General features: G+C 51.3%; 1 protein-coding gene across 1 annotated transcript; it reads left to right on the forward strand.

Annotated features, from left to right (window-relative positions):
* Positions 1–1,012: 1,012 nt before the first annotated feature.
* On the forward strand, positions 1,013–5,632 carry KCNJ5 (potassium inwardly rectifying channel subfamily J member 5). Its single transcript, XM_037840040.1, has 2 exons — positions 1,013–1,964; positions 5,310–5,632. The coding sequence occupies exons 1-2, from the start codon at positions 1,025–1,027 to the stop codon at positions 5,630–5,632; spliced, it is 1,263 nt and encodes a 420-aa protein (XP_037695968.1). The 5' UTR covers positions 1,013–1,024.
* The last annotated feature ends 3,983 nt before the right edge of the window (positions 5,633–9,615 follow it).

A 9,615-nucleotide genomic window follows, 5' to 3' on the forward strand; every position in this document is an offset into this window, starting at 1 on the left:
AAGCATTTTATGGGTGTGAGCAGAACATCGGAAAACCAATAAACAGAATTACAGGTTTCTGGGCATCTCTTTAAAGGGATTTGCATCCCATTTGAAAACCATGGGGCCTTAACATCCTGCCCATCTCAATTTCTTAGCGGTCAGGGAATCCCTGTATCAGATTTTTAATGGTGGGTCTACATAGTGTGTGCTGAGATGGCCACAGCCTCCCCACTCAGGCGTGGGAGTGATCAAGTGGCAAATCAGACACCCCCGCTGCCTTTTCCTTTCTGTCTCCTGATAAAAGATCTCCAATTAAAAGGAGGGGTACAGCAAGGAATAAAGGAAAGAACACAGACTTTGGGCCAGATGCAGGAATTCAAATGTCAGCTCTGCCACTTAATTGTTTGGGGGGGCCTGGGTGTCACTTAATCTCCTTGGGACTCAGTTTTCTTTTTTATTTTTTTATTCATCCAGCTATTCAATAAGGACTTTTTGAGTACATAGTATGTGCCAGTCTATGCAGTAGGTGCTGGGAATGAATCAGGGCATGAAACAGATGCAAAATTGTGTCCTTATGTTGCTTAATGAAGGGAGAGATTATCTGAAATAAACAGAGCATATAAGCAAGCAAGAGAGTATTTATGTAATGGGGATCTCCAGATTTAACTCCAGCGGTTGGTTGTGGTGACATTAGGAGATAGCCTGTGTCCAATGCATAGAAAATAGAAGGCATTTAATAAATGGTTGCAATTGTTTTTAAATTCCTTCCAGATTGTTTCAAATCTTTTAAACACTTAAGGGGCACTTAGTGTGTGTTCAAGTATTCATTCAACAAACATCTATTGGGCAGCTCTATGATACGCTTGACTTGGTACCAGGCACCAGGGATACAAACAAATAAAAAAAACATGGCACCTGCCCTTGAAAGTTTCATAGGGCCTTTGGGAGCACAGGGGTGGGAGTGACCTTTCAGTCTTGAGTGTCTGCAAATCAGAACGGTCAACTTCACCTATGATATCTTTTTTTAACTCAGAGTTCCCCCATGATGGCCGGCGACTCCAGGAATGCCATGAACCAAGATATGGAGATTGGAGTGACTCCCAGGGACCCTAAGAAGGTGCCCAAGCAGGCCCGCGACTGCGTCCCCATCGCCACCGACCGCACCCGTCTGCTGGCGGAAGGCAAGAAGCCCCGCCAGCGCTACATGGAGAAGACCGGCAAGTGCAACGTCCACCACGGCAACGTCCAGGAGACCTACCGGTACCTGAGCGACCTCTTCACCACCCTGGTGGACCTCAAGTGGCGCTTCAACCTGCTCGTCTTCACCATGGTGTACACCGTCACGTGGCTCTTCTTCGGGTTCATCTGGTGGCTCATGGCTTATATCCGGGGCGACCTGGACCACGTGGGCGACCAAGACTGGATCCCCTGTGTCGAAAACCTCAGCGGCTTTGTGTCTGCCTTCTTGTTCTCCATTGAGACCGAGACCACCATCGGGTATGGCTTCAGGGTCATCACCGAGAAGTGTCCAGAGGGGATCATACTCCTCCTGGTCCAGGCCATCCTCGGCTCCATCGTCAACGCCTTCATGGTGGGCTGCATGTTTGTGAAGATCAGCCAGCCGAAGAAGAGGGCGGAGACCCTCATGTTTTCCAACAACGCGGTCATCTCCATGCGGGACGAGAAGCTCTGCCTCATGTTTCGGGTGGGAGATCTCCGCAACTCCCACATCGTGGAGGCCTCCATTCGCGCCAAGCTCATCAAGTCCCGGCAGACCAAAGAGGGCGAGTTCATCCCCCTGAACCAGACCGACATCAACGTGGGCTTCGACACGGGGGACGACCGTCTCTTCCTGGTTTCGCCGCTCATCATCTCCCACGAGATCAACGAGAAGAGTCCCTTCTGGGAGATGTCCCGGGCTCAGCTGGAGCAGGAAGAGTTTGAAGTCGTGGTCATCCTAGAAGGGATGGTGGAGGCAACAGGTAAGACACCTTGTCCTCCTTGTCTGCAGAACCCGTCACCATGTCAAGGAGCTCAGGCCACTGAGATTCCAGAAGATGGAATATCTGCAGGATATTAGTTACTCAAGGTAACTCTGGGTAGTAATGACAATTACCAATTTCCAGGCACTCTTCATACCCTTAAAAATATCCTATTTAATGTCCTCCCTTTAACGCCCTTATGAGAGAGTCATCATCTAAGTTGCAGAGGAATAAAAAGAAGCACACACTTGGGTTAAATCATTTGTCCAAGAACAAGAGCTGGGATACACACTGAGGCAGTGTGACTCCAATGCTGGCACTCGATGGCAATGCATGCCCCTCCCTCCCCATCCTGGAAACAGGTGTACTAAGAGTTCTGTAACTCAATAACTTTGGGACACACGGGACTAAGCAAAGGTGAGCTGGTTTTTTTTACAGTAAGACTTCCCAGTGTCTTTATATATTGTGAATCTCTACAGGAGATGAGAATTTGCAGCATTTCCCAAACTCAAGGGGCTTCTCATAGAATCCTTTCAAGGATAGTCACTTAACTGTGCCTCTCAGCTTTCCTGCTGAAGGCTGGCTCAGTGAGCACTGGGACATGCAGGGCTCCTCCTTGCAGAGACCAGTGCATCCATACCGAAGCATCACCATCTGGATGTGCCATGGTAAATGCCCTCCCTCTGGCCAGCCTGGCACCTCCCTGCTCAGCTACTGACTCTCACAGGCAGCCAGTAGCCACCAGCCCCCACCCATCCTCAGCACTCAGCCAGGAGCCCATGACCTGAGGAAGCCCGGGCTCTGGCTAAGAACCACAGTTCCACCAGCACTCAGAGTAAACCTCCTGGGGAGCGGGACCTCCAGCCAAACCCTACACCCTGCTTCTTGCTTCCTTTCATCCCCTTACTTTCCTTTTTCTTTTTTTAATACTGTGGCCCTAGATACAGCAACAACTTCTAGAAAACTCATGCTCAGAATGATGCACAGCTACTTTCTAATTCTTTCCGCCACCCTGGAGGGCTGGTTCTGATCCCCATTCTACAGATGTGAAAACTGAGGCTTGGAAGGATCGTGTGGACAGTAAGGGTTCACGCTTAGGTTTCTCATTTACAAATCTAGAGCTTTTTCTACTATACCATGATGATTGTTTAAAATATTAGGAGCAGGCCAATTGGTGGCCAAACCTGCCGAGGCTCTTGGGGAGTGGGTTGCTGGGTGCAGGACTCAGACAGGCCTTTCCACTTTGGAGTCATGGACACTTTGCAGCAGGACTGCTAAAGGCTCCAAGGATGGTGCCAGAGGGGGCTGAGTGGGCAGCTGGCAGGGCCTGGAGCATATGGGCAGGCAGCATCTGGGGGCTGTGTGGAAGGCCCTGGGGCTGAGGACAGTCAGGCTGAAGCTTGGGCAGGCTCAGAACACAGACTGGGTTGCTGGGGAAAGAGCGCCACTCTGAGGCCACAAAGGAAGGGGCAGGTGAGAGACTGGGGCAAATAAGAAAGGTGTATCTTTCCAAGTTCCTGGCCGCCCTCCTACCCAAGGCCCTGTGGCCAGGAGAGGGTGGCCTGGGCCCACCCACAGCAGTGGGAGTAGGGGCTGATCCCGCCCAGCTAGCTGTGCCCACCCATCTCCTACTTGGTTGGTGCCCACAGCCACAGCTAACCTGCCCTAACTGGGCAGCCTCCTCCCCTCGCGTGACCCCTGGTGCTGCCGACTGGGAGAGGCTGGGGAGCTCTAGGAAGAACACCCCACCTGTTATCCCAGTGGCTTTGATGCTTTGGCTGTCCACGCATGTCCTACCTGTGTGACACTGGGCAAGATGCTTCACCTGTCAGCAAAGCAGGGATAATAAACCTCACAGTGTTGTTGGGAGGACTCAAGCATTAAGTGCAGAGACATGCATGAAGCACCATACCTGGCACCTGGAGGGGCTTCTCTCTTTCCCAGATGCACCAAAAGGGGATGAGGAATCTCAAGCTTTGGGACATGGCGGGGGGCGGCTCTCTGGCCACGCTCCAAGAGGGAAGGCAGGAGGAGGTACAGGAAGAGCTCAAGGGGGCTTGGCCAAAGCTCCAGCAGAAGTCCTGTCCTCCTGTCTTTCCTGAGGCCCTGAAAGCCCTCAGACATCTGGCTGGAGGCTGCAGAGGGCTGGCTTAGTGAGCACTGTGCCATGTGGACAGCTAACCGCAAGCACATTCTGGGTGGGTGCACCTAGAACTAGTGGGTGAGAAGCAGCCTTTGACCTGGTCTGGTTTGTATAAGACCCTGCCCAGAGAAAGCCCAAACAGGGAGGTGGAGAAAGCTTCCCTCAGATTCCAAAGAACAAAAGCTAGTACCTTTCTTGGCCAGAAGATGAAATATTAGAAAGCTGTTTTGATGTGATCCTAAACACAGAGGCATCCTCATCCGTAAACAAAGCTGCCTCCTCTCTGGAGGGAAAGCAACACCTAAAAATAACACAGGGATGGCAGGGGCTGAGTAGACAGGAAACAGGGGCCTTTGGGAATTGTCAAATCAAGGAGCCAAGCTGTGTGTGTCTGCTTGCCTCCTCTGGGTGTGTGCGCGTGTGTGCAAATGTCTATGCGTGTGGAGGCGTCTGCCTGTATATGTCCCGCTGGAACACTCCCAATGTGTTCTAAATGCCTGTCACCTCTCCGTGCTCACTCACTTTGAATTTATCTTTGTTCATGTCCTTTTCAACCTCTACACTTTCCCACACACAGGGTCTGTTCCCTATTCTAGACCTGATTGCTGTTTTCAGAAACCATGTCCCTGGCTCCAGCTATTCCAAAATTACTCACTCCCAGTCTCTGGAAATCTACTCCAGAATCTGACATGCTGGTTTCTGATCTTCTGCTTACACCATACCTTGACATACTCCAAAGCAAGGATTGTATCTGACTCAGCTTTATGTCTCCATCATGCTTAGTACAAAGTAGATGTTCAGTAAATGGTCAATGAATGATTGGATGAATGTCTGTATGGATGTCTTGGTGGATGGATGATTGGATATATGTTTACATGGGTAGATGGATGGATGGATGGATGACTGGATTATGTTTGCATGGGTGGATGGATGGATAGATGGAATGGATGGATGGATGGGTGGATGGATGGATGGATGGATGGATAGATGGATAGATGGAAGTGTGGGTAGATGATTGGATAGATGAATATATGGACAGATGGACAGATAGATGGGTGGACATGTGGATGGTTGGAGGGTTGGACAGAAGGACAGTTGGATGGATGGACAGGTAGATGGGTGGATGGGTAGATGGTTGGATGAATGGATGGCTGGCTGGATGGATTCCCCATGCCTAATGCATACAAACTCTATTCCCCCAGGCATGACTTGCCAAGCGCGGAGCTCCTACATGGATACGGAGGTGCTCTGGGGCCACCGATTCACACCTGTCCTCACCTTGGAAAAGGGCTTCTATGAGGTGGACTACAACACCTTCCATGATACCTACGAGACCAACACACCCAGCTGCTGTGCCAAGGAGCTGGCAGAAATGAAGCGGGAAGGCCGGCTCCTCCAGTACCTCCCCAGCCCCCCCTTGCAGGGCGGCTGTGCTAAGGCAGGGCCAGATACGGAGGCTGAGCAGAATGGAGAGGACGAGCCTGGGGAGCTGAGTGGGTCCCAGGAGGCCAGGGGCTCAGTGTGAGGGCTGTACTCTCCCTTTGATCTTCCTTCACTGGTCTCTGACCCTGCAGAGCCCCGGGAGGGTAACTTAGCTGAAGTGTGTGATTTGCAGGGGTCCCAAGAGCAGTCAACCTCTGTGAGGAGGAACAGTATATCCAGTCCTCACATCTCCCAGCTCAGTGCCTCCCAAGCAGCCCACCAGGGCAGTGCTGCCTCTTCTCTCCCGTCCCATCAGTGCTGGCTGAGGGCTAGGCCAGGTTGGGTTTCCCCACAACGAAAATTACAGGGAGCCTCTGCCCTACACACAGTCTGCCCTCTGCCAAATTGTCCCAGTTACTTCCCTTCTTGGGCCCCACTAGCCAACCACAGTCCCTTCCTAGGGGCTGACCCCTAGAGAGGCCATCACCACCCTCCCCCTCACTCCTACCACCAGAGATTTGCAGTGGATTCAGGAAGGAGCACTTCTGCCTGCCTGGGAGCCCCAAACTGCAGCCCTGGGATGGCTTAAGATCTACCCAGGTCACATGGAAATTCCTTTTAAACCGGAGACCGATGAAATTTAACTGAGAGCCATAGAGTGTATGGTCCATTGATGGGCTCTGTTATTATCTATGAAGTGGGTGCTTATTGCCACACTGTGTTTCTCTGGTCAAATGTAGCCTACTGGATAACTGATCTCATTAGAGTCACAAAGAATAGCAACTCAGGGCTGCAGGACACCTGTGAGAACATGCACCATCTCCATCACAACTTCAGGGGCCGTCTCCAACCACGCTGTGCTCCCACCAAAGGGAGAACCCCAGCAGCAGGTTCTTTTCTACATTTTGGCCCCTAAATCTCAAAATACTTCTAACCTTCATTGTAGGAAGATTCAGGGAAGAAGCTGATTTCAGAGGGCAAGATGAGCCAGTCAGTGCTGAGACAGGGAGGGCAGAGAGGAAAGAAAAACAGAGAGAAAGGAAAGCAACTGAAAATTTCAAATGAGCATCAGCACAAATGGTTTCCCAGAGACTCTCACCTGAGGGTTCAGCACATCTTTGTTAGCAAAGTAGGTAATGGGACGTGAAGCAAAAGTGAGGGTCAGTACAGAGAAAGCTTTGCTTTCAAGCCCAGGCTAGACCAAGTTCCCAGCCTGGAGCTGAGAAGCCCCACAAGCCTTCCCCCTTCCAGCCAGACTGAGTCCTAACGAAGGAAGGGAAGGTTTGGCTATGGGGCAGGCAGGGTGGCAGGGATGATGTCAAGAGAATGGGGAGGGAAATGTGAGGGTGAAAGGGAATCAGTGGCAGAATTGGGGAGGGCACAAATATGAAGAGGAAAAGAGCAGAGAATAGCCTCAAGAATAACAGCTTCACAGAGTTTTTTTTTTCCAATCTGGTGGCACAGGATGAGAACAGAGTGATGGTGTGGGTTGGCAGGCCAATGAGAAAGTCTGGCATGTGCTGAGACAGAGGGGCTGCCCATCAGCCAACCTCAACTTGGAGAGGAGTTTTAAGGGTTCGCAGCCTGCAGAATTCGGTTGGCCTCACCTGCAATTTTCTCAGCACTCCTCTGGCCTTTGAAAATGGAAGCATCCTCCTGCCTTCCCCCAGGGACAAACAAGAAAAGCCCCAGCAAGACAGAAGGTTAAGGCAGAGGACAGGGGTTTGCATTTGGATCTCAGGCCCAGCTCCCCTCAGACTGGGTTGTATGGGTCCCAGGGCTGGTGAGAAGAGAAGGAAAGCAGCCCAGGGTGGGGGATGCTGTCTCTGCTGTGGCTGCCCACAGGCAGGGGAGGGTGTCCTGGGGCTTGGACATGGGGGCTGGATCTCAAGGTGGGAGGGAAGTCATGGGGCACAGCGGGGGCACTTACAGCCATGGGCACAGCACTGAGTTGTGGGTCCAGGCAGCAGGTCTTGGTGGGAAAGAAGAGCAGGCAGGCCAGCAGCACCCCACTGGGAGGAATGTGTGCAGCCAGGAATCTGAGGCAGGGAGCCCATCACCATGACTGAATGCCTGGGGTGGGGCAGAGGGGAAGCCAGAGCTGGAAATCTGGGTGGGTGCTGGCTACCACCATGCCAGATGCAGGGCTCTCCCAGCAGGACTGTTTCCATGCACCCTTACTGATGTCCTGTCTACATTAGTCTGAACTGTCCACAGCCTGAAGGTTACAACCCTGAGCGATGGAGAAGCCAGAGGCTGAAGCCTGGGTCCTGCCCCACACCTGCCCCCATTTATGGTTCTGAAACATCCCCAACTGGACAAGTGATCCCTCTCTGGTTCTCTAACTCCACCAGTGGCCTCGTGAGCCTGGGCCAGATCACATGTCTCAGCCAAGTACAGAAGCTAGAGCAGCCATAGAAGAGGAAGGGGTTCATAAAAGGATTCATAGGTTCCTAATCTCAAGCTCTAAGATACTGATCCCAATCCAATGGGTACAGTAGCTGCTTTCTCTTCTGGAAACTCAAATACAAGAAGGCTGCCCTGGATACCCCAAGGAAATCCTTCTTGGTGACCCATTGATCCAATGAATGTTTGAAAAGTTCTTGAAATCCTTTTCTGGCAGTTCTTGTACAAACATGAGCTTATTACATGTAAAGTCTGTTGAGGGCCAAAGTCTCCAATACATCACTTAAAAAAAAAAATTGCTCCTGCATAGAAATAATCTACAGTCACGTGGTTCTGAGCTCACACCGTCACTTCTGATGGACCACGGAGAGCTGAGCCAGGCTTCAAGGTGAGGCCAGTAAACTCCCACAGACCTCAGCCTCTCCACAATTCCCAGGTGTGAGCTCACCTGTCAGACCCGGAAAGCTTAGTTCTCCCTTCTCCATTGATCGCTCACCTGAAGGTGTCAACACAAGTTCCAAAGAATCCTGCTTCCAGGCAGGGCTCAAATAACCTTGCCCTTTCAGAGAACCCACTGCCCAGCATTGCCTTCTATGTCTGGGATCCTGCTTGAGCGGTTGACCTTGACCAGGTAGGGAGATCTGTAACAAGCGAGCAATTACTTGTCCCGTGTCCTCCTCGCCAACATGCCTCAGTCAGGTGTCTCGTGTGAAGGGAAAGCCACAGAAACTTGTGTTTCTGGTATTGAAGTTGCCAAAATAATGAACAAACAAAAACACCGCTGCCTTCGAGTATCTGCTCTGAAAACATCTCTGCGCATATACCATTGACTGAGAGCATCAGTATGTGCTGGGCTATGAGCTTAGCACTTCGTTGGTGATTGCACTTGACTTTCAAAGCACTGCCGAGACATTCTCGTTATCCCCTCGCTGCCGATGAGTCCGGGCTGAGGTTCAGAGAGGTGAATGCGTTTGCCGGAGGCTGCAGAGCATCAGTCAGAGGCTGGGTCTTGGTTCCCAGTTGCCTCCCACACGAAAGTGGACGTACCAGTGTCCCACATCACCCCTGGGGTCGGGCAGCAGGGGTGCAGGAGCCCCTGCATCGGCACGTGGGCTGTAGCCGTAGAGCCTCACTCTCCATCCTCCAGCAGCATCTCCCGGGGCAGGGGGGGCAGGACACCGGGGAAACACCTTTGTCTGATTCCCAGAGAATTAGTGAGCTGTGAAAAGAGATTCAATAGGGGGAGAATTGCTTTCAGGAAGAAACCACTTATTCTGCTCTGCTTGGTTTTTGCAAACATCTCCTTAAACTGCTGTGTTGAATCTCTCTCTCTCTCCCTGTGTAGGATGTGTTGATCTTCACATTAAAAAGAACACCATCCAATAAAATGGACTTGGGCTTATAGCATTTTGTTCCCATTTTAAGTAGATGGCCACTGGTTTCCCATTCAAATTCACTGCTGGTTTTAGCAAAATTGCCCTTTTGTTTTTATTAGTCTTAAAATACAGTGTCAACATGTAGACCATTGTATGGGCAAAGGTGGGGAGGGGAAAACTGGATGAGGAGATGGGGGTCAGGAGCCAGAGCTCAGTCTCTGCAGGGAAAGTGCAAGGAAAAGTGGTGGCAATAAATGCAGATGGTGGGAGCAGTGTGGACTTCCACATTAGACAATTCAATCCC

Source organism: Choloepus didactylus, chromosome 6 (assembly GCF_015220235.1).
Source record: "Choloepus didactylus isolate mChoDid1 chromosome 6, mChoDid1.pri, whole genome shotgun sequence".
Lineage (NCBI taxonomy): Eukaryota > Metazoa > Chordata > Mammalia > Pilosa > Megalonychidae > Choloepus > Choloepus didactylus.

Coding starts and splice junctions, on each gene's coding strand:
- KCNJ5 (XM_037840040.1), top strand. CDS start 1,025: ATGATGGCCGGCGACTCCAGGAATGCCATGAACCAAGATATGGAGATT. Junction 1,965..5,309: donor AGGGATGGTGGAGGCAACAG/GTAAGACACCTT, acceptor CTATTCCCCCAG/GCATGACTTGCCAAGCGCGG.